The sequence below is a fragment of the Apus apus genome, chromosome 4 (assembly GCF_020740795.1).
Source record: "Apus apus isolate bApuApu2 chromosome 4, bApuApu2.pri.cur, whole genome shotgun sequence".
NCBI lineage: Eukaryota > Metazoa > Chordata > Aves > Apodiformes > Apodidae > Apus > Apus apus.
In genome coordinates this window covers 62,064,865-62,090,116 of record NC_067285.1, presented here as the reverse complement: position 1 = coordinate 62,090,116, position 25,252 = coordinate 62,064,865, and the positions used below count along the sequence as shown (strand labels likewise).

The window sequence follows — 25,252 nt, the reverse complement described above, 5'->3', positions numbered from 1 at the left end:
GCCTTGTGCTCCTCCTCTAGTCTTTAACTCCTCTCCATTTTGCTAGAACAAGACAGAGGATTATGCAAGTTCATCCAGGCTGTGATAATCAGAAGTAGTTATGGAAGAGCATCAAGAGTGTCTGGGTTGGTACAGAAGTACAGAGTAGACATCTAGGCCTTCACAGAAGACAAGAGAAAGTAAAAACTGTCAACCAAGTGTTTTTTTTCTACACCTTTCCCCACCATAGGTTGTTTTCATACAGTTATAAGAAGAGACAAGACAACATAAAATGGCAGTTCTATGTATTAAAAAAACCCAAATCAAATCAACAAATAAGTCAGTCTCCAAACCTGGCTTTTAATCCAGTACTTCAAACAACATGACAAACTCAGGGACCCAGCCACTAAAATGGACATTTTCTTTTGAAGTCCTCAATGAACATATTCAACTTACTGCCAGGTTTTATCCAATTCACCAGAAACTTGAGTATGCAGAACCAGGTCATTATTTATCAGAGAGGTTCACACTGTTTGTGAAGCCCCCTTTGTATTTTCTTTAGCAGCAGAGCTGGAGGGAGTTCCAGGCACAAGCAGATAGATGCTGGTGCTGCAGTCTGCTCCTCTTCCTGCCCAGCTGTGCCATGGTTTGTGGGGTTAGCCTAAACCAGATCCTTGAAATATTCTGGGCAAACAAAAACAAACACTCCACAACCTTTGTTCTATCTAAACAAAACACAACAAAAAAACACCTCCCAACAAAACCCCAGTCGTTTTAGTAATCCAATTTGCTGCAGGGTCCCACAAGCTGTTACAGCACATGGATGGAGGGAACTAAGGAGACAGGAAAAAGCCCTCTCTGCAAGAGCTGGATACCAGCAGGCAGCCCAGGAAACCTTTTAAGCTGCCTTTTTTGCCTAAGAAATGACATCAAATTGTGCCCTAGAACTGTAACAGATAGTGCCACATTGAAGCTATGTCAGTGGCAATTTTTTTCTTGGTGTTGTTTTTTTTTTTGTTGCTGCTGTTAGCCTCAGCTCATTGCCGGTAACTGTGAACCAAGTCTCCAGTGAAAAATGATCCACTGATGCCCTGAAGCAGCTACCCCTGAAAACACCTCTCCATTGACTACAGGTGAAGTCTAGGGTCCTAATTTCTGTCTTCCCATTTTGGCCTCAGATGCTTTATGTGAGCAGCAGGATTACCCAGCCCCCACATCTCCCTGAGTCAGAGACCTCTTCCAGAGCAGGTTAGTGTCAGCTACTATCTGGGAACACCCAGATATTTCAGGGCTCCCACTTTGTGCAGCTGAAGTCAGTGATGCCAAAGCAGGTGTGGCTCTTATCAAAGGCCCCCAGTGTAGGCAGCATGAAACTAGAAGCTCTATCACTGAGCTACGATCTTTAAAAGATCCACCTGGAAGACCCAGGATGTATTTTTCCTGTTGGAAGTGGGAGAAGAGAGAGGTTCCATGCTTATAATAAAAAACAGATTACCTTTAGACAGCTGTCTCTAGCAGCTTATTAAAGAGGAATAATATACTAAAAGTAATCTGGCAAGGGAGGAAGAAATAGACTTGTCTCCTTTTTGTACCTTTAAGGCATACAAAAAATATTCAAAAGACTATTTTAAACATTATTTATTTCAGCAGTTAAGAAAGATGCATGAGTTCTAGGGGAATTGAAACTGCAACTTCAGTTTTCACCTGCTGTAATGAAAAGGCATGAGGTACTGGTAAAGTAGTAAGTGAAAATCCTTTAAAAAAAAAACAAACCCAAAAGAAATAACATAGGTAAAGTTTCCTTTCTATATAATCTTTTCTGACACAGCTAAACATAGATTAGAGTTTACACTGTACTCTGAAAGACAAACTCAACATTTAAATATTCTAGTATATAGAATCATTTAAGTAGTTATTTTCATGGAACCTGAGGTAAGTCAGATGTAACCTGAGTATTCTTGAGCTTTATCAACTCTTCTGTACATAGGCATCCACAGAGCAACACTACTAGTATAAGACAGCAATACACAGAAACCACTACAGAGCTCAAAGACATCAACTTCACTCGGATAAAATTAAGTCATCTCAGCAGAAAATCTCTACTGGTCCAAAATGCACAAGCCCCCTGTTTTATCTCAGAAGACACACACGGGAAGAAAACTGTTCATGAAAATATCATCTCGCCTTCTGTCAAGCAAATGTACACCCCATAAAACTTATTATATATAGTTATTTTGGCAGTCATATTTTACCTTGTGCAATTTCAAGTATCCCAGAGATGAAGGGTAGAGATCTCTCAAAACCCCTGAGTTTAATTCTGATGCAACTTAACAGTCATGAGGAAACACATATCTTATTTTTGCAAGGAGGAAGCCACTTCAGAAATTATGTCTCTGCTCAGTTAAGCCTCCTTAGTTCTCTTACCCTCTGATCCCACTCTACTGATGCCTGTGGCAAGAACACAAATTTGGCGAGATGGTCACTGGTCCCTTTTCCCTCATTGCATCTAACTCTGCTCATACCCTACACCCCAATGACACCTTCACTGCACAGATGCTTCCAACATTTGCTCCTACTGCTGGAACCAGTGACAGAAAGCTGGTGTCCTGAAAGGTCACACTGAAACACATACTGTCCAACTGGCTGCCAGTCTCATGACAGTGGTGTTTCAGCTGGCCCTGCTGTGAGCTTCCTTCCTTGTACAGCTTCTCCATCTGCACACTTTCAAAACTGTTTATATGGTACAGTCTTAACAAGGGGGTAAAGGATGGGATATGTAAAAGATGACTTGCATAAGAAGTCTTAAAGTAGAGGATTAAGAAACTGCCTTGTATGAGAAGGTTGGCTCTACTAGCAGTGACTTTTGCAACATCAAATTTAAAGCATTTTCGGGGTTTTTTTTGTCTTCAGGATGGCTAGTTTTGCATTAATTTTTATCAGAAGACCTCTTCAATCAAAATCTCTCGAAGTCAGAGGCAAACAGAAACAAAACAGTGCTAGAGGGCAGGTTTCACCCAAGCTTAATCTCCAGAAAAAAAAATGGGAAAGACTTAGACAATGTCATAACAATTTGCTTTCTCGCTGTTCAGGAATACAGGATCTATTTCTCATTTGGAAATGTTTCATGTAAATACACTAAAAAAATGGAAATGTGATGAGAGGAACACTAAAATGCTGAGGTTTTCTTCCAGTTGGAAATGAAACCACATTTTAAAATCTTATGTTTCCTTTATGAAACAGGGTTTTCCTCATTACCATAGAATTCTCAGTGTGGTGGCAACTTCACTGAATCCACTAAAAGATACCATTTTTATCCAGAGAATAATGGTGCACCAGCTGTCTACTCCCTGTCCCCACCCTATCCCACAGGAAGAGTTAGAACAATAGTCATCCCACTGTTCCTTCATTCTAGCCCAAGCTGCCTATTGCCGACACCTCAGAAGTGAAACAGTACAGGTTTGTGGGTTTTTTTAAATCACATGTCAATGTGGCCGAGTCCAAACCTGCTAAGTTCACAACAGCATCTGCAGCTCAAGCATCTCTGACAAAAAAAGAGGTTCTAGATGTTCATCTTCTGAATTACCTACTTCAAAACACGAAATACTGAAGGTCAGCTTCATAGCTGACCTTGCTACAGCCTTTGCATGCAGAAACTAACATTTCATAGTTTTCTGCGAAATGTTCTTGTTTCCTTACCCCTGTACCTATGCTGATTGTGTAGCTGAAAGTGTTCTGCTGTTTTTTTATTTAGAAAACCTATGCTTGGCCCCTACCCTGACTTGCCCTTATTGCTCCCATAGTCTCTGATTGCAACCAAAATAGCTTTTAAACTCTCCCTCCCTTTCCTTCCTTTCCTTCTTTTCCTTCCTTTCCTTCCTCCTCTTCCTTCCTTTCCTTTCCTTCCCTCCCTCCCTTCCCAAGGCTGCTGCACTGGCTCTGCTCTGCCACATCTCCCGCAGCAGCTGCCAGTGCCCTATGGGACCAGCCTCCAGTGCAGGAGCGGCTGCACTTCACCTTTGCTCTTGGACATTTCTCTTAATGTTGGAGAGCCTGCAAGAGAGGAGGTTTTCTACCTTTCACCCTGGTAAGAGCAATGTCAGGTCAGAATGAAGTTGCAGGAAGGGATCTGTCTGAGGACTATAGCCATTGTCGTTGGAAATTTCTATGCCTACCTGAAACAGGCTGAAGTTAACCAAAGTATTCAATAATAGAAATGTTTCAATCCAGCAAATTCTCTTTTGTTCATTCTGTCCCTCTTGCCTATGCTGAAGGCCACTGTATGTAGGTAAAACAGGGAATACAGAAACATGGGTCACACAGGAAACAATTTTTAAAGCAAATAATGTGTCTCTGCACCACCATCACCACAAATTCTCATACGTGAACTTGTGCACAGATCCTCCTCTGTTTAAAGCTTTTGAGCAGCCAGGGGGTATGGAAAGGGTCGGAGTGTTTCTTCAAGTTTCAACTACTCCAGCAGCAATTTTGAGAGCACCGGACAAGCCAGGTTAGAAAACATGTGCCTCAGAAGGCAAAGTACCACATCCTCTTTCTATCTCCTTTCTAGGATGCTGGCCAGAAACCCATGGTCACAACCATGACCCCAGTCATCAGACAGTTCTTTTCCACAGTGTTCTGGCTGTAGACTGGTCCACCATCTAGTCTGCTTCCACAGCCTCACTCCATTTTATATCTCAATAGTAAGGAAAAGATAATTCAATCACAAATTCTTGCAACGTTATCCAAAACCCACTTCTTCCCTGAAATGTGCCTCTAATTTCCATGTATGAAGTTTGAAGGGTTATAGATAATTCATTGTTTACAGTTAAACAGTCTTCATCTGATCCTTTTAAGAGCTTCTGATTGTAAATCAGTCAACTTCTCTCATTTTTTGAAAGCTTTACTAATCTAAGTGCTAATTGTCATGCAATTTTGCAAGCCACAAATACACTTCTCACAGGTTTTCAAATGTCTACTAAGCTTCTCTATCACTCTTTTTAGCCCTTGAAGATATGCCAAAACACAATGTTAAATTATGTAGCTTGTGAGAACTTCCCAGTTGCATCCTGACGTATGTCAAATGATGTGTCTTGTACAATTACCGTACATAGCAAGTCATAAGAAGTTAACTATTTCCACATTGCAGAACAATTGGAAGGAATTTTTGTTAGTACTCCTCAATTTCCTTGCTGGTTTAAAAATACTCATAAGATCCTAAAAATGAGCTTTTTTCCTTCCAAAAGTCAAACTGAATACAAAATCAGGAATCTCCACTGCCACAGCAAAATTGCTCCCGTTTATGACGAGTCTTCCAGAAAGTTGTGCTTAAAGTAACAAGAAAACACCCACCTTTGTGAAAAGTGTTCAACAGATGATCTCTACTTGGTCCTTAATCTTAGATTTCCCTGTTTCCCCTTCCTCCTGGCCTCTCCCAAACTCTTTTTTAGCATTATCAGGTCTTATGCCACTCTCGGGTGATTTCAAAAAGAGAGAATGCATATGAGTTATTTCTTCAACAAATACAAATAATCTCAAATGTGTTGTTGAGCTATGTCAACTGAAAATAAAATCCCACTTAGGGACAGTTTCACAACTTGTCAAGAATGGCAAGGTGCTTTGCAGTACCCCAGGATAATTTAGCAAAGACTGGAGCACCAGGTCATAGTATTCCTAAAGCAATGTAATACTAAAGCATTTTGCAAACTGGCCATTGAGCAGCCTGGAGGAGGGAGCAGAACTCAGCAAAATCCTAAGCAGCGAAGCCGTAAGAAGCCTGCTGCAGTGCACAACTGCAAGAAGGGAGCAACTTAACACTACCACCTTGACTTCACCACTCAAATGTTGTCCAAGCCAAAAAGCAGCTTAAGAGGTCCACCTTAAAAATCAGTTAATGTGCTGAAGCGTTCATGGACCAAAACCAACAACAACAAAAAACCCCAACACCCAAAACTTTCACAGTATCTCAAATAATTTCTGTTTACATGTCTCTTCCGTTACTTTCCTCTGAACATCCCACCACACAACCCTCCCACCATTTCATCCTTCTCACTTACATCACCCTAATTACAGCCCTGGCTGATCTCCTTTGTGCTGATCTAGAGATTCTTTCTTTGGTCTTGCCACCTACTCATTTCTGATTCTTCTCAGATAACAGAACGTTTGTCTCCTTCCCAGACCTCCCACCCTCCTTCTCCCTCTTCCTTGCACCATCCGTACAAGCAAGAAAGCTGGTGTTTTCCTGTCTTCAAGGGCTCTTTGCAGCACTGACTGAAGGGCATTCCCAAACTTATTATCTCCATCCAGTAAAAAATACAGCAGCTCTGCTGTGGGCCTGGTGAGATATTACGCTTGTGGGCAAAACATTTTTTGGATTAGGCTTGCAGAGGGCAAGAGTCTTAACCTTCAGAAGTTTACTTTGAAGTCTGGCTGATTCAGGTTCCCTCAATCATTCTGTGCATTTACTTCGAGCTGGAGCACATCTGTGTGTCTCCAGTGGAGAGCATTCACTTGGCATGCAACATTTAGTGAGGCTGCCTACATGGACATATATGGGGTCCACAGCACACTCCACCTTCAGTGGAGGAAGGTACCTGCTGTTCTCACACATTACAGAAATTGCACTAGGACAGAGATACAGTTTCCACACTCTTACAGAGCTTAAGGGGAGGGAAGGAAACGGTGTAGAGATAAAAGGGAAAACGAGAACACCTACATACTCAAAACTCTTGTATTTCAACTCATCCTCTAATATGGAAAATGGAAACAGAAACTCCAACATAAGTAGTTCAGTGTAGACAAGGCAGTCAACCTTTAGATTGTACAGCATCCAAGAAACCAAATATCCTCCTATTTTTAGCTGTCAGTTGAACTTCAATTGTATTCCAATCCCAGTGAAGTGCTCTGCATCAATTCAGATAAAATTATGTGTTTTGCTTACTGTTGCTCTGTTAAAATCAAAGGGAAAAATACTCATAACAATCATGGACCTCGAGAACTAAGCTGAAACATCAATTATAAAATGTTTTTTGGTTGTGTTTTGTTTTTTCCTAAGTGTAATATGGCAGTCACTGCAACTAACGTTACTTCACAGCTACATTTGTTGTGTAGGCTACAAAACCCAAATGCTGCAATCCAAAACTAAAATCAGCATGACTCAGGCATATTGCAAAGAGCAAGACAGCCTGTTTGCCTGACAAACTTTTGCTTAGCAGGAAGAAAAAAAGAGCACATATTTTCCATTTTCACTTTACTTCAGCTTTAAAAAAAAAACAACCCAAAGTCTTAAACCCAGCCAAGTTCAAACTAGCTAGGATAATGGTGTAGCTACAGAAGACGCCTGAATCACGCTGGCTGACTGACAACTGACACACTGCACAAAGCAAACTTAACTTGGCTTTCTCTGGCCAAAAGTCCAAGCAGAGCAGAGGGCCAACAGGAAGCCACTTCCCTGACCACTCTGAGTGCCAAGGGGATCATGTAGCCAAACAGGGTAGAGGGATAAAGAGCCCATTTCTGTTATAAAGCATAGGTGAGTTTTAAAAGGATTCTTTTTTTGCACAGTTCCTGAAATTCTCAGGGATCTCCAGAGAGCAGTCTGGGTTAATTAGATGGTGCAGAAGCAACTATTATGTCAAACAAATGCCATTCCTACTGGAAAACATATCACACTACAAGGAAGAGAAGGACCAGCCTTCTAACACAAACACTGAGAAATGAGGATCTCACGGCGGTACTGTGTGCATTCACAAGAAGACCTGATGGTATTAACTGGGTATGTGTGATCCCTAGTCATTCCACCTTCTGTGCAGATGTTATGGTATGAAGAGAGAAAACACACACTGGAAATAAAACAACAACAACGAAACCAAACCCACATCATACTTGACACACCATTGTACAGTTGAGGAAGAAATTAATGGTATAATTGAAATATTGTCCCATTTTCTTAGCAGATGTTTTGTTAGTATACAGGTGGATAATTTTTTTAAAAGTGTACCCAGCCAGCCAGCATCTTGTAGATGTCAGCACATAAAGTGTTCTCTGAAGCCAGCATCTAACCTGCTCTTATGAAATGTGACAGTCTGCTGGCTGGGAGGGTTTGCACTGCTTAATCAACCCATCCCTGTGCTTCACAGGCAGACTTGCAGCGAGTCAGTGAGGTACAGTCAATTTGAAAATATTAAGGTTAAGAAGTAAAATGGTGAACACCTAATAGATAGCCGGTATAAAAACCATCAGTCATCAAAGTAACATTAGCTTTCAGATATGATGCTTCTGCAATTTTTGCTAAATTCATATTATTATTGCATAAAATTTATAAGAAAGTTTATTTTACAATTCAGTTTTATCATCAGGAAAGCTTTAGAGATGTTCTTACCATGCTTCAGATGTAGGCAGCTGTCATTCTGGGGCCTGTACCTGTAGAAGATTGTTTTCCTTTAACAAGTTTTTGTTACAGTTTTTGCACATTCCAAATAAGTTTGTTTGCTACAGTATCACATGGATTTTTTTAACATGTTTTTGGTTTTGTTGTTTGTTTTTTTATGGTTCTTATACCAGCCATGTTTGTTGGGGAACACAGGGTGTTTCTTAGTATATATTTTACAGGCAAAGAAGAGACCTCACTGATGCTTTTAGCCAACCTATTAGGCAGCTGTTAGTGTACACAGGCATGTAAAATACAATGATAAAAATTTCAAACTACAAAAAGGTCAGTGTAAAGTTTCCAGTGTCCGATAATTCCACACAGTATTTGAGACACAGTTAAATCTAAGGACAACAGAATATTGACTGAGGAGAAAAGCAAAGGTAAAGCAGGACAAAGATTGCAGCAATGCCAAAGATTTTGATGCAGTCAGGACTGCTGCATAGAAAGGTGTAAGGGCAAGGAGATGTGTATTGTGTGCATTTTCACAGGCTTGCATTTAAAGTGAAGCATCTTAAAACGTCTGTCAGAAGCAAATGTTAGAGAAAAGCATGTAAAAACTAAATAGCACAAGCCCTGGTTTCTAAATATACCTGAGGTGAATGGTAAGTAAGAGTTGGTCATGACCTACCTGATGCTGATTCCTGCAACTTTTCTCTCTTCCTCTTCTTTTTCTTCCCCTGAAAAATAGGGAATTTTACCATACCATTACATGCACAGAGTTGTGGGTTTTTTTGTCACTCCCCCATCTCATAGCACAGAAACAAAAGCCATCTGGACACTGAGAAAGCCGTTAGGAAAAAAACACAATTGTTTTCAGGGTAACTAAAACCTTTTCTAACCCACTTCCAACTGTTGCAATGGTAACAAGGTTTGCTCTCAGCATCTATGGAGAAATATGTACATGAGCAATAACACATTTTTATATCCACACAGAATTAGTTTCTGGCAGTTTTTCAACTAACCCTGGCAGCTGCAAGCAGCTAAAAGACTTCTCACACTTAATAATCTGATGACACATATGTTGATACCATAATTTATGGCTCTTACAAGAACCCTTCACACATCCAGATACTTACACTGTCATACATGGCAACAACAGACAGGGTGTTGAAAGTACCTACGACGACCATGACTTGTCCCCAGGGTGTAAACCAGCCAACTAAAGCTGTTCTGATAATGCTCGTACCTCAACAAAAGCCAAGTCTCGTACGGCTGCGCCCGGAGAACGTGCTGTGCAGTAAGCAAAGAGCAGACTGCTGTGCAGCAGAGCACCCTTAACATGACCGAGGTGCAGGACAGAAATGGACGTCAGGCAGTTGTCTTGGACACCACACGGGCACCAGCCGTGCTGGTGGAGGCTCATCATGGCAACCCACATGCTCAGCCTTCTCCCACACCCCTATCTATGGAAACAGCCAGTGCTCCCCATTTGCACGCTCTTTAAAGAAACAAAAGGTCACTTTAGACCCACAATTTAAAACCTAAATTGTCTTGCATCGCCCTAATTAGCACCTTAATATTCTTCCATATCACTTCTCTTTATTGTCCTGTATTGTCAGTCAAAGATTTTTTCTTTTAATTAAAACAAAATAAAAGTCCTATCCATGTGTATTTTAAAGAAGGTTTCAAGCTGCCAGGACAGACTCTAACAGATGAGCTCTGGCAAACCCTGGTGCAGTTGCTGTTAGTGGGACTGCAACCTGCTGTCCATTCCCCTGCCCCCCAGCCAGAGGTTACCCTGCTCTGCACAGCTGGCAGCCACCAACATGTGTCCCAGCACAGCCCATGCCACGTACAGTGGCCACAAACTGGAAGGGCTGAGGTGGAAGGACACATTGTTCCATTAGGTAGCTCTGCAAGGAGATGTGAGAAGGACAGCAGGTGATGTGAGAAACCACCTCAAACCACTGCAGTGCTCACTGATGGACAGCAAGCGAGGGCTTCAAATACAAGCTGCGGTGAAGCTACAGCAGATGAATTTAAGTCTTCTCCAGCCTGCTCTGAAAGTGGGGGCCTGCCCGAGTCTTAAGCTCCTGATCTTATTTATCCTGAGGCTGGCAACAGGGCTGAGCAATGCCTTGTGAGCAAGCTCCTAAATACAGGACCAAGACTAGAAGTTAGAAAGCAGCTTTCAAGGGCTCTGGGAAATTCACAGTGATGTGCATTTATCACTTAGGCACCCCAGCAATACTTTTGCATTGCTGCAGATGTTAATGTGGGAAAATCATGCAAGGAAAATTGTTTTATTCTCTATGGCAGGCTGACTTCAAGTGCTAACACATATTGAAACCTGATCTGAGATACACCTATGAGAAACCCAAAGTGGAGAAACTGAGGGAACAGGCTGGGCTGAAAACTGATGGTCAGCATTCCCAAATGAGGTCGTTTCTAACAACTCCAGCACATGTACATGCTACTACATTGTGAAAACACTGTGCTCCTTGTGACTGTCACAAAACTTTGCAGGACTACTTTGGGTATCAGTAATAATAACAATAAAAGATATTGTCGACAGCTGAATAGCAATGCTTAACATTTTTTTGAAATTTCTGAAATCCTGAATAACCAGACAAACCAAAATCAAAGAATTAAACCCAAGAAGTACATATTTTAAAATTTTACTGTTTTCTGAAATTTTCATTCTGAAAATGAAACAGAAGAGGCACCCCTAAGTCATAGAATCATAGAATCATAGAATCATAGGGGTTGGAAGGGACCTCGAAAGATCATCTAGTCCAACCCCCCCGCCAGAGCAGGGTCACCTAGAGTACATCACACAGGAAGGCGTCCAGGCGGGTTTTGAATGTCTCCAGAGAAGGAGTCACTTCTAATTCTGACAACAGAGCAGTAATATCTGTGCTAAATGAAGACAATTTCATTTTTTTGACTGCTCAAGCTAGAAAAAATGAAGAGGAAAAAATAAAACAAAACTAAAAAAAGATTACTTTTACCTGAAGAGGTTTCAGTGATAAACTGTGATCTACTATGATCACCTTCTCACCACCACTGCAACAAATGTGTGCATTCCTGGCGAGGCAGAGAGGAGGCCTGCAAGAGGAAGCTAGCAGAGTCCTCCACTGCAACACACAGGAATGGAGCACGTCAGAGCTCTACTTCCACACAGGATGCGGGGTTGGAAGCGCATCAAAGAGAGAAATCATACCTGCCACCTTACACACTCCACATGGCTACCAAGGCATTTAAGAAACCGCAGCTCCACTGCTTGCACTCTGAGGCAGTAGGCTGTGGCAAAACACGTCAGATTTTCAAAGTCAACATGACTGAGCATCACAGAACAATCTTGAAGACTGACATGCAGTAAACAGGAGCTACCAAGCTCCAAAATGGTTCAATTTTCCAGCAAGTAAGTTCAAGATACTTGAAATCCCCTTGTTTCTAGGGAGTATACCTCTAAGGCTCTATGTGTGCCCAGGTATATTTCAAGACCACTCTGTTGACACAGTTTGATTACTGGAAATAAAACCTATCTGTGTAAGGTCATGACAGCTCATCTGCTAGGAAAGATGACTGCATAAAACAGGCAGAAACAAGCTGTTAGGGCTTACAGCAGTGTCTGTGCTTACAAAACTGGCCATGGATGGCAGCAAGACCAAGCCATTTGCTTTAGAATGGATCAGGTAGTTTCTGTGTCAATGCCTTCCATGCCAAAGATCTCCCTAAGAGACTCTACCTTAGAAATGCAGATTTCATTTAAGATGAACAGTAGCTGTGCTGGATTGGAAATGTTCGGTAGGTAATTCTACAATTTCTGTTAACACTGTAGTTAAGTGCCTCATACTCTTTTCATGCCCACAAAATATCGCTGAAGTAGATAAATATTACTGTCCACCTAAAACAGATGGAAAACTGAGCCAGATATAGTATGTACACTTTATCACAGTAAATAATGTCACAGCTGGTGTGGGGATGGAAAGGAGCCCAGATCTCAGACTAGGATAGTCTCTCAGGATTGCAGCTTTCAAGTTTCACAACGTAACATATGACTACACTGACAACTCATTGTAAGTACAATAATATAATCATGCAGTGCAAGCTGTGCAATGTGCTATTAACACTTGTTTGATATTTAATTATAAAATAAAGAGTAATTGTAAGAAAACTTCTTAGCTTCACCAAATGGTATAAAAGCAGGATCCAACATGAACTTTTCTTATACAAATTTTGCAGGCTTCATTCCACAGAAGGACCATTCTGAATTACTTTCAGCTAAAGTTCAGTTTGCATCAAGATCCCTGGGCTTCAGTTCTCTTGAAAAAGAGACAGCCCTTTTTCACTCAGGGATAAAGAAGATTTCTGGATAGCAAGTGAATTAATAGCAAATTATGGAAAAGTCACAGCTGTACAGTAGAACATAAGCTTTCAGATAGTACTGGCCACTATCTTAGAAAAAAAAACTTTCCTTGCTATTTTTTTAGCATGAAAAACTGTGACCTTCATAAGCATAATCTCAATGACAACAAAAAAATCTCAGCTTTTCTGGATGCTTGAAGTGCAAAGAAATATAAGGCTTATGTTTTATGCTTCTTCAACAACTCTACTCCAGAATTATTTCACATGTTAAAAAGAAAGGAAAAGAAGTTAAGTAATGGAAATTGGTTTTGAAAAAAAAGCCTTCAAGTGAGAAACTTACATAGTTGTCTCTTGCAGACCAGCCTGGATAAAGCTGCATGTGTAGCTGTCTTTCTTTACGAGCTAGTTCATAATATTTTGCTTGTTCTTCACGGGAGAGAGCATGCCACTGGAAACAAAATAAACTTAGCATTAGACTAGGAAATAATTCATACCTCGGCAACAGATGACATGAGCAAGTGTTTTTATGACTTTGATTTGGTCCTTCCCCACTGCCAAAATAAAATTAATTAGCAATTACAAGCACCTGTGTCTATTAACCAACTTTCAGGCATTTGTTAACTCTGCAACTGCCAAGTGTCTTGAGCAAGACAAATATCATTGATGGAAACAGGGTTCATGAAATAATCTGCTCACAGAACCATGCTCTCCAACACTACTTTAAAAAAAAAAACAAAATAACACAGAACCACCCCAAAAAACCCCAACAAAAAACACCAACAAAAGCCCACCCTTCAGCTCCTGACAAAACAGAAAGGTTTTGTGCTGCTTTTAAAGGGCAGCAAGCTCCCCATCAAAGCAGAGTTTGCTGTCTTGGTTTTAAGCAGCAGCTACACATGGGTTTTTTATTACAGTGCAGCACTAGCTTTCTGGGCACCAGCAGGCTCCTATTCCAAGATCAGCCTCTGAATGTTCAGCTCCAAGGTACCTGCTTTCTGATTTCTGTTATAATAGAAGAAAATGGCAACTTCAAAAAGTTTCTAAGATACAAAACCACAGAACTGTAGTATTCAAAATTACATAAGTTGACCTCAGTAGCCAAGTAGCAATAAGCTTTCTCTTTTTATGTACTTTTTTTAAAACAAACAAACAAACTCTCACAAGCTCCACATTTTAAAAGGCACCAGCTACATCAGTATCTAATATTTTCGTTCTTGTTGAAACACTTATCATAGACCTGAACCAAAAAGAGTAAAGGCCTTTTATTTAGAATCAGGTTCCTCTGCTGCAGCATTAGACAATGTCTTCTTGTTTGACTTGGACAATGTGCATCGAAGAGCAGAGGGAAAAAACATTGAAAAAAAAAAAACAACCCAGACATGAAATCATTAAGACACTCATGCAAGAATAATTTAAAGAACTAGGATTTCAGATCAGATCTCATTTGTATGATTTAATATGTCATTTTGTTAATGTGTCACAAGATGGGAACTAAAGCACTTGTCTGCCTTGACTTGGCAAGTTCGATGTGTTACTGAGGGCACAGCACTTCAGCCTTCCGAAACTGGGAGGCACTGAATGTTAATGTGGTGGCATCAGAGAGCCCAGCTGCATGCAGAGTGTCAGCTCTTGAGAATAGAGGTGGCTCCCATTCCGGAGTGGCACAGGGTATAGTAAATAGTGACCAGCATGACTGAACACAAAATTTGGTAATAATTACTCTCCAAGCACTTATATTCAATAACTCATGCATTGCTTGTGCCACCGTAGAAGTGGAAGTTGAGGTACTTCCACACAGAACAGTAACTTGAAAGGAGTAGTCCTAGCTGTGGAAAAAGCAGGCAATGGAAGGCTGAGGCTTGATTCACTACTAAAATGGAGATGAATAACCTACTGCCCTCATGCAGACCAAGAAGACAAGGCTGACGGGCTAAACAACTAACACCAATTACTGAAGAAGTGAGAATGAAAACATGATCCTAGTGACCTGCATGGAAGAATGGAAAATGCAAGCTCTGAGATGTTCTTTAAGAGGAGGCAACAAGAACATCAGAGAGAAGGCAGAGGCTGCAGGAACTAGGACAAGTACCAAGCGATTTCTGCTCTGTTTGGGGCAGCGGTGGAGGGGGGTGAAGAGCGAAGTCTTCAGATAGTAACACAGAAGTAGCAGTTCAGGTCATGTACTGACGTCCCACTTAGAAGCAAAGGGTTTTCAAAGAATTGCAGTGCCTCTCAGTACTGCCTCTGTCAGTGGTCAAGAAAAGGGGATGTGAATAATCCCTACTCAAACTCAGATGTATACAAAACTTGTCCCTTTTCTCATTTCTGGGACAGTCAAGGGCAAAGCGGGCATTTACCTCTGCTGCTTTCCCTTGGAAGAACAACACTGACAGTGAAGATGTTGGTAATTGTGGGTTAGCATGCATTTATTTTTTTGCAGAGAACGGAAAGGATAAAACATGCTCACAATACCACAGAAGCAAACAGCTCTCAGCAAGGCTCTGGGATGTGTACGGGGATCATCAGTACTCGGCTGGAGACTTTAGAGACATTTAAAACTCGATTAGATAAGTCCCTGAGCAAGTTGATGTAACTGGACCTGCTTTGAGCAGGTGTTGGACTAACCCTCCACAAGTCCCTCCCAACCTACATGACTTTACAATTGGACCATGTTATATTAACTTTTGAGTTCCATCTCCACTGGCGTCCAGTACTGATCTTTGAATGATCCCTTCCTGCTCTGATGGATGTCAGCCTAAGGGAGGACCCAGAAGGTGATTGCAATGTTCCTTCTACGTGTGAAGGAGGATATTCATGCCTGAGGTGCCGATACCATAATGTAAGTGGAACAGACACCAATTTGATGATGTTGCTAATGCTGAAAAAAGAAAATCAAGATACTGCTTTTATTTTTAGTTGCATGTTTTATCTTCTAAAGCTAATTTGATAGCTGCACATTAGTTAGCACCTCAAGCAGAAAGTGAGCTATCACACACAGCTAAAGGGAAACACACACAAATTAGCAGCACATATGAATACACACACACCCTCCTGTACATACCCTTCTGCCAAGAATCTGGTTGATAGCTGCGCTTTCTTTCAGAGTACACTCTGCTACAACGTTCGCTCTCATTTCTTTCATGTACAACATGAAAGCATTCAGAGGTTTCTTAATATGAGGTCTTTTTGGCTCTTGTTCTTTTCTCTGTTCGTGCTGAGGCTTCCTAAAACGTGGTGGGGGAAAGGGAAAGGGGGGGGAAAAAAGCATCCATTTACCTTCAGCCTAAAAAAGAACCCAATGGAAAATTACCAACCTGTGGTTACAGTAGCATTTAAATAGTAAGAATGAGAATTTCAATGGTTATCTCCCATCGACTTTCATACCTTTTCAGAGAATTATCTTTAATTTAATACTCATGGAGGATGTCATGTGACGCCTCTGGCAAATAACATTTGATTTGTGAATCTGCTCTGAATTCATCAGTTGTCTTAATTCTCTTTTGGAAAGGCTATCCCTAGTACCCTAGAAAACCACTGCTACAGGCAGGAGCATAGCTCCTCATCCACTTCTTTCTTAGGCCTTTTGCCTTTGAGTCCTAAGCAAAAAGGTTGCTTTTTACTAGTAAACGTTGCAATTAAAACCTTTTCCAGCAAATGTTTTTGAGTTCACTCTCAAGGAACATTCACATGTAGACAAGTCCACTATTAAGTCTGTCTCAATACGACTGCTGCTGATAGCTAAGAAGTGCTGGACTGGAATGAAAAGTGGCTTCATGTCTCATTACTCTTCCAAACAGTAGCCCACATCTCCTGTTTTAGTTATAGGAGAAGGGTTAAAATTTGAAGAGGTCATGAAAGGCACTTTTTTTTTTTAATAAATAAAAAAACCAACCACATCCTTGACTCTTTTCAGATAGAGTTAATTCTCAGACATTTACAGATTAAGGGCTAGCGCGGAAAGGCAGACTCACACATGCATTAGCTCACTGTCGTTGTGCGGATGTTCTTGTTTTACTTGAGGTGTTACAATAGCAGGGTGAGGGATTCCAGTTGCATGAGGGCCTGGAGGACCAGGAATCATGTGATGTGAAAACCTAAAAGAGAAAACAAAAGGAAGTCTGTAGCCCCACTGAAGACAGGCATCAAACACGTGACAGCAGTGGGATGCCCCAAGAATGCAAACGCTACAGAGCTTGCAACGGAAGACAATTCTTTGAGAATGTATGAAAAATACTTGGCTAAGGTTTGTGCACTGTAGCCCATTTATTGAAGAAAACAAACAAACAACAAACAAATCAGTCAATATTTTGGTTGTAAAGAAGTTATTTTATTACCTTTCAGGCAAACAGTTTTAGCAATGCAAACAAGAAACATTTAATGGTACTGTTGCACTGACTAGCAATAAAAATACACTTTTCTTAACAAAAAACCTGTAATTCCACACCAAGATATAAACATTCTTAAAATATCCACCACCAGCCAATGCACAGGAGGGAACTGCCATGCAGAAACAAACTCAAAGAAGAAGAGTCTTTTCAAGAAGTCCCTGATGACTCTCTAAGGAGTATCTTACTTTTCAAGGTGCTTAAGCTGGAAGACTTTAACATCACTTCACCTGAACTCACTATCAAATGCTTAAAATAAAAATAAATTTTAAAAATCTGCATCCTGGAAGAAGAGGGAGGGGAAGACAGAGACTTTTGTCCTAAATAAAGTTTCCTACAGAAAATGGAAAAGAAAACCAAGCTAGCACTAACTCAATCACCCCACCCTACTAACCCAGGTCATCCTCAATGATAGCTGAGATGGATTTTGAAGGTTCTGAGCACTGCAAGCTCAAGTGCAGCAGAAAACCTGCATGCTTTGTTTTGAACTGGTGGAAAATACCATTAACAGCAAAAGCAAGCTCATGCTCATAAGGTTTGCTGAATTACTGCTGGTTAAGAAATGGCATCCAGCCTCTCCTTTCTCCATTTCCTTAGTCCTCTTGCCCCCTTCCTTCATGCCATCAAAATAAAACAAACACAAAGGCCTGTAACCAAATAAAGTAATTTTACTATGAAGAAAAATGGGGTTTCTTCCCAATCACCCTGACAGGCGCATGCGTATCATTCCCCTGTAAAGAAGTGAAGGGACAGACATAATCCAAAGGAGCCCACACAAAGAGAGGCAAGAGGACCCCACCACTTATCAAGTGGCCTGTCTTAAATCCCCGTGCAAGGGGATATATCTTCTACAGGTCACACAAAAAAACCCCAAGAATGGTATATTGCAACCTTGTGTACACCAAGCACAGGATGCAGAAGCTGTCTTTAGAGTGCAAAAGCAGAGGAGAGGAGGTCTGGAGTGTGTACCATGCCCAAGTCTCAATTAGCATTGCTAGCTTGTGCTTAGACATAAAGACACAGTGCCTGATTCACACACCAGTACAAACACACTGTGCTGGCATCCCTTGCCATTAGTGGCTTTGGGCTACGAAATACCTACTTGTGAGCAAGTTTCCACATGAAGTGATACCTAAATGATTCAAGACTAATTACCAACAACTTTGAAATTAGAACTAGAGAACACAGACTAGAGTGACAACCCACCTGGCTGCATACTTGCATGAGCAAAACCCAAGGATGCACACTGTATGTTGTACCTAGAAATGAACTAACGACTAATTTCAGATGAAACAGCTCGATTAATTGTTGACAATTCACCAGTGCTCCTAATTGCAATACTTCAGAGACTGCCAAGGAAATGCTGAATGAGACCAGTGTGGGATCCAGGCAAACTGTATATACACAAATAAGTTAAATAAAAACGTATGCATAAAGTTTTAGCTGACTGATAAGCAAGCAAAGGCAGACCAAGACGCAAGCAGCAGAGCAACTTGCCCTCTAATGCCAGCAGTTACTCCCCAGTCAGTCATTCACCTCCTACACCTACCTGGACATGGAAGGGTCGACTGAGAGTGAGGATGGATAGGGCTGCCTGAATCCACTCGAGATGGGATATACAGGCTGACCTTGCCTGAGGTCACAGAAGAAAGGAACCCATCAATCATACGATACGGTATTCAATAGTTACTCTAGAGTTAAAAGCACTTGATGGGAACTCAGTCCTAGTCACAAACAAAGAGTAATAAGCAACATTTTCAAGTGTACCCCTGTATGCAAAGCTAACATACACTTGAATGTTTTGGACTTTCTCCTTTGCTACTGAAAGATTTCCACTGGGGAGGAAAGCAAAACAAGCAGCCTTCCTCTGCCACAGCACACGTGCATGCACATAAAAAACTCTTCTATCTCTATCCTTATCCCTCTCTCACCTAGTTTGAAAAGCACTGGGATTAGATTCGGTTAACCAGCTCTTAGAAAAGAGGCATCTTATTCCAAACACACTGTGAATTATTAAGCTCTTTTGGACAGTTTCATTAAGTCTTTGAAAACTCAGGACTCTCTCCATTTGCATCTTCTATAGTGAGGTACAAGCAGCCAGTTTTTCTAAAAAAGTAGTTTATTTGATTAAAAAAAAAACAAAAACGAACACAAAAAAACAACACCCCAAAGCCCCCACAACAACCTAAAAGGCCACAGCAACATAAGTCCATCTTAACTACTTAAAGTTCAAGCTTTGCAGTCCAGTAAGAGAAGCTTGTGTGAAATTCTTACTTCTTTTATACTCCTACATACGTGGAATATTTTGCCACCAGCCTGTCATTTAGACTCTCTAGTTCATGATTACATTTTGTTTACATTCAACTAGCAACAGTTCAGATGGTGACTACAAGTAACACCCTGACGTGTCATGCTATGGCAATGTAAACAAATACCATTTCAGTCCAAATATCTGAACCAGCCCAGAAAGACCACTGCACACACCAATTCTATTTGAACGGTTACTTATTGACTGGCAGATCAGCATTTCAGAGAGGGGAAACAAAGGGTTATTAGTCTGTAGGGTTCAGGATACAGGTTTCACACTTGGAAACCTTACTGGAAGTGAGCAGTGCCCAAAGGGAAGGGGAATTTAAAAAAAGGTGGAGGATGCCTCCACAGCAGTACTGCTCAGAAGGCAGCTGGAAGCTGTGTAGCCTAAGTGATGGCTGGGTATGTCCTGCTGTCAGTGAGTACTGCTGAACACATTGCCAGGCCTTGTAAGTTCAGATCTTGTCTCTCCTCTTCTTTCTCTTTTTCATCTTCCCTCCCCCCAGACTCTGCATTGAGAAACCTTTCAGAAGAAAGGATTGACCACATCTGGAAAATGAATGCCAGGAACTGCCTTATGGTGGTGGAGGTGAGGAGTCAGCTGAGCAGCACCAAATGGGGAGCAGGGAGGAGAGGGGAATAATTAAAAAAACAGAGTCAGATACTTCCATATTTTAGTTTGGTATCTCATAGTAACTTGTTGGAAAATGGCATGTGGCAATTCCTGGCAGATTTGCCAGCAATACAGCACTTCACCATCTTCTGCTCTCTACTTTCCCTGTTGTTGTCTGGATCATCATTTCCTCCCATAGACACATTTTAAAATAAAGAATCTTCATTGCTTGTTGCACGGGTACAGACTAGTCAAGATACAGATTCCATCACACTGAAATTGTTGCTGAGTTTCATTATTCCCTGCTCCAACAGAACTGAGAGAAAGTACCCACCTACCTCAAGCAGGCATGAAACAACCTACTAAACTGATTACTCTGAAAATACCATGTTTCCTCCAAAAGGCACATGACACCCTGAGTGGCAGAAAGAGATCCTGGGAGGGCCTGCATTAGCATGAGCAGCAAAATCTCCCAATGACAAAGGTTTCTCTCCATACAGAAACTGTAAAAAGCAGCTGACTACAAAAGTTTGTCCTCCATTTTGGTGTAGTTTCAAGATTTCCCCCCCTACACACACACTTCAAAGTTCCTTCCTGCCTCCCCTCAGTAATTGCAACTTTGTTTATACAGAATTTACATTTAATTCCTTGAGAACTGTTTTCTGCTATCTTTCCAAGTGCCAAGAGCCACAAATCTGAGCATAAGAAATATACAGACTTCAAAGTGAAATCTACACACTTCAATTTCTGTACGTGTTCAAAAACTAGATTCAATTCATTTCAAAGATAGACCTTTTTTGATCTTCTCAACTAAAATAACATACTAATTTCTTACTGCGGTGACATTCTTTATTTATAAATACTGCAACTGATTCAACAACCGTGAATGGTGTGAGCATGCACCTTTGTCTGAAAAGAAGCTAAAAGATCTTACCAGCCAAGAGGTGGTGTTATCTGTCCAACCCCCCCTGGAGACAAGGGATAGAAGGTAGGGAGATCAGGAGCTGGAGGATGCCTGGACATGCCTGTTAAAGAGCACAAAAGAGTGAATGACTTCTTCCCTCCAAATACTACACGAGCTACAGTTCACAGTTGACACAGCCAACACTACAATGGCATTAGTGCACTGGATAAGCAACAACCACCTTCTAGGTTAGTGTCAAAAGCAAAAGGCTGCTCATGCCACTTTTAAACTAATAAATAACTTGTACATGATACTCCAATTCAAAGGGAAATACTGGGGAAAAAAACCATGGAAGGATGGAACAAATGGATGGGCAAGGGCCTGTGCAAGTTTAGATCTTCTGTCAAGTGTGTTAGGTAATACTGTCCTCCCAATGGCTTCACCAAACCTGATCAGATCCTGAGGACCTCTTTTAACACAGCATGAAACAAGAAGAAAATAAAGCATTGACAAAGAGGCAGCACAGCAGAGCTATTAGATTAGGTAAATTGCTACTTGTACATTTTCGCAGATTCCCTTATGGATTCACAGATTTTGGAAACTTGCTACCATAGAGGATCAGTGGTTAATTAAGAATAATTTTCAGGCCTGTAATGGTCACACTTGATATGATTCATTTGGCTTCCAATTGTCACTCCAGCTCCAACTAAGCTCTTCATCAAGTTGACTCCTGTGGGCTCCAAGGTCAATCTATTTTGCATTGGTAGTATTTAATGGAAAAATAAGAGTCCCATCAGAAATGATCCATCAGCTCTCATTCCCCAGAACACAGAGTCCTACAACTGCAAGAATCACCTCAAGATTAAAGCTAATCCTTGTCCCAAAAGGGTCTGTGGTCTCCATTCTTTACCTAAACCTCGTGCCCCCAGGAGACATGGAATTACAGTTGCAGAGGCCACAAAGACATTGGTTTATTTAAATGTGTTTGGGGAAGAGAAGGCTGAAGCAGAAGGAATTGTTAAGTCTACTTCACATGTTAAATCAGCTGCTTTAAAAGGGCATTAAATATTTATGTGGTGACACTCCAAAGGTCCAAGACTGAGTGTGTGCTACCTTGAGACTTGGTTTATAGATTGATGCTACACACTTATTTCCACTCCTACTTTGTATTTAAATCTTCTGAATTTAATTACAAGGTTTGAAGAACATCTTTTGGGATTGTGCGCAGAAAAGGATGGAAAACAATACTGGTGGTGTTACTGTCTCAAAAAAGCTAAATTCTCAGACTTGGGACCAAAACCCAAGCTGTCTTTTCAAAGGTGTAAAACAGCTGGTAGCTGACAGGAAAGGGAACATTTTCTATATCCTAGGGTTTTTATACAAGAGGGAATGCTCCTTCAGCCAGCTTAAAAAGAAGAAAGAAAAAAAGGAAAAAAAAAAAAAAAGAAAAAAAGAAAGAAAGAAAGAAAGAAAAATAAAAAAAGTCCAGCCTCTCATCTCTGGTGACAGCTGATTCTCCTCGGAGTGACAACATGACCTTGCCCCTGCCAGACCAAGTTCGGTGCAAAGAGCTGGGCCACTCCATCTCCAAAATCTGCATTTCTTACAACACAGACGTCCCTGCTCTTTCTGCACGGATGCACAGTTGTTATCATCAGTCCAAAACTTGTGGCTCCTTTTGGTGGCTGTCAGCTCCCTAACGCCCAGCAGGAACATATACAGCTACCACACAGTGACCGCCCTCCAAAGCACGGTCTTGCTCACGGAGTGTTAAGAAAAATATAAAATAACAGGGCAGAAAGAAGTGATTGCCTTTAGGAAGGCAGTGGCTGTGTGTCCGTCCCCAAGTGTCTGACGGTTCACGAGGCAGCACTGCAGGCAAGCTGCTGCTGGCCCACTCGCTGGGGGATTCTGGCAGAAGGGGGGCACCCTGGCATCAGGGCTGAGGTGCCAGGGCAGTGCCTTGCTCCAGGCCCACGGTGGGAGGCAAGGACAGAAACAATGGTCGGAGGCATTTGGCAAAGGACCTGAGGGGGAAATAAAATCTTTTTGCAGCAACTGCATGGGCCACTTCACTGGGGCTGCTCCCAAATGCCAGTGGCGCCGAGACAGGGAGAAAGAAAGACCACACACATCAAGGAGACCGCCACAGCCAAAACCAGAAGTCTCCAGCAGCCTGTGTTATCCACCCCATCTTTGCCAGATGCTGAGAAAAGGGATGGAGAGACTGTTCAGGAACACTGGAGGGGCACAAGCTCTGGGCCAGAGATGCCCCCCGCTGACCCCTGGCACAGCCCTTCTCCAGACTTGTGGGATGTACCACAGGGGCTGGACAGGGGAGAGGACAAGAAGAGGCCAAAGCGAGGATGGGCAACAGAAACAACAAACCAGATGTTCAATTTGGGTCTGCAGGAGAGGAGTACAAAAACAACACTGGGGTAAAGGCAAAGAATTGTGGTGCAGGACAGCAAACCCATCACGCAGTAAGTGAAAACCTCTAGAGCTCACAAACTGCAGGAGTGGGGTGTGCCCCAGCTGTCACAGCCAGCCTGGGCAAGAGGTGGAAATCCCATTCTCTAACACAGGGCACCCCTGGGATTTCAAGGAACAAGCATTAAAATCCTTCCACTGGGCACTGATGCAAAGGAGGAAGACAAATGAGGACAGGAGGTCTCCATTTGCTTCTTCCAACTCTGCAAAAGATGCTATACATGTGTTTATAGGCCAGGCTTTCCAGGATGAGTGCTTTCTGTATTCTCCCTCCCTAAAAAAAGAACCCAGCCAACTAATCAACAAATAGCAAAAAACACAGAGCCACAAGGCCATGGTATTTTCTGGATGTAGCCCATGTTATTATCTGCCTAGCAAGGCTGAAATGAAAACAAGGCATTCAGGGAAAGTCAGAATGGAAAAAAAACATACCTCTACCTGAACAATGGTGGCTAGACACCACTCCAAATAAACGGGAAAACTGTGCATGTGGATGTGTGCCCAGGTAAAGTAGAGCTTCATGATCTTGTCAAATAGATGTCATGCCATGTGGCTGGACATGTGAGTGAAGAAAGAGGCAAGGAGAGGCACCCACCAGGAGCAGTCCCGGCACTGACAGACTTGCTGCCCACAAACTGACATCCCAACTACAGCATATGTCTTCGTAAACCCTCTGATCCCTCCCACTCCCTCCTTGCCACCAGATCTCCCACACAGGCTTCTCCTCTTCAGGCTGCTTACCCAAACCCTGGCTCAGACCTGTGTCGTCTGGGGTCACTTCTCCCCTTCCACCACCCCAACAACCACCATATCCCCTCCCGGCTCCTGCATCCCAGAGCATGCAAACACACCCAAGGGATTCCTGAGGATGGTTTGCTGGGGTGCCAGGCAGGATCGCTTGGTGCAGGCTGGGCTCAGCACCCCAGAGGTTGCTGGTACTTCCCCAGCTGACCTGGAACAGGGCTGGTCTGACACTCCCAGACTGGGACCTGGGATGCCTCTTTGTTTAAGGAGTTCTAGAAGTGTAGAGAAAACTTGACACCCACAACTCTGTCATCTAAAACAATGCTTCCTGCAGGAGGCAGCGGGCACCAAAAGGTTAAAAAATGTCATGTTTATGAAGTCTTAACCTGTGCAAGCTTGAAACTGTATTTATGGGCTATGCTTCAGTTATGCCAAGTGATGTATGGAAGAATTCAGACAGACAGAATACAAGGACATAAAATATAATTTTGAGTAAAAGGAAGAAAGAAAAGGTTGCAATACCACTGCTACTGAAGTACTCTTCCCCCAGTTTTGCGAAGGTGAGGAATGATCGTTGTTTCCACATCTGCATGCTGCAAGCCTCAGGCACCACAGGGGGTGGTGAGGGCTGGCTGCTGCTTATTGAGATTTTAAAAGGTTTTCATGAGTAAGGCGAGCCCAAATTACCACATTAGAAAGAGCATGAAGATTTAAACAGCTAAGTTAGGTATCGGCATCATGGTAGGATTACTGTCTCTGAAATGGCATGCACACCTGGAGCCCTCCGTCTAAAATATTACAAGTAAAGCTCTATCAACAGCACGAGGGGCACCGGGACCAGTCTGTATCCCCACCGTGCTGGGACAGGGATGGCCTCACCTTGTTTGGAGCTGACGTCAGAGGGGATGTGAGATGGGTGCGACCCCGGGGAAAAGTGCTCATCGCTGTACGTGATAAGAGGGGTGAGGGGGTGAACCGCATGAGAAGGCTGTACCACTGGCACCTTGTTTGACTGCAAGAGAAGAAAAACATTAAATTAAGTTGTGTTAGAGGGGTGGGGCTTTTTTTTTTTTTTTTTTTTTTAAAAA

At 42.1% G+C, this 25,252-nt stretch overlaps 1 protein-coding gene across 4 annotated transcripts in view; it reads right to left on the bottom strand.

Annotated features, from left to right (window-relative positions):
* The window catches only part of LEF1 (lymphoid enhancer binding factor 1), a 71,047-nt gene that overhangs the window by 4,334 nt on the left and 41,461 nt on the right, over positions 1–25,252 (bottom strand). The window contains exons 4-11 of one of the 4 annotated variants that reach the window (XM_051616874.1): positions 25,044–25,176; positions 20,961–21,051; positions 18,653–18,736; positions 16,690–16,812; positions 15,780–15,942; positions 13,059–13,166; positions 9,036–9,084; positions 8,357–8,397 (exon numbers count right to left, since the gene is read on the bottom strand). In XM_051616874.1, coding sequence (XP_051472834.1) covers positions 8,363–8,397; positions 9,036–9,084; positions 13,059–13,166; positions 15,780–15,942; positions 16,690–16,812; positions 18,653–18,736; positions 20,961–21,051; positions 25,044–25,176 — 786 coding nt within the window. In that variant the 3' untranslated portion in view covers positions 8,357–8,362. The remainder of the gene's footprint in view (positions 1–8,356; positions 8,398–9,035; positions 9,085–13,058; positions 13,167–15,779; positions 15,943–16,689; positions 16,813–18,652; positions 18,737–20,960; positions 21,052–25,043; positions 25,177–25,252) is intronic. The other 3 variants (XM_051616873.1, XM_051616876.1, XM_051616875.1) reach the window with 3 other exon arrangements.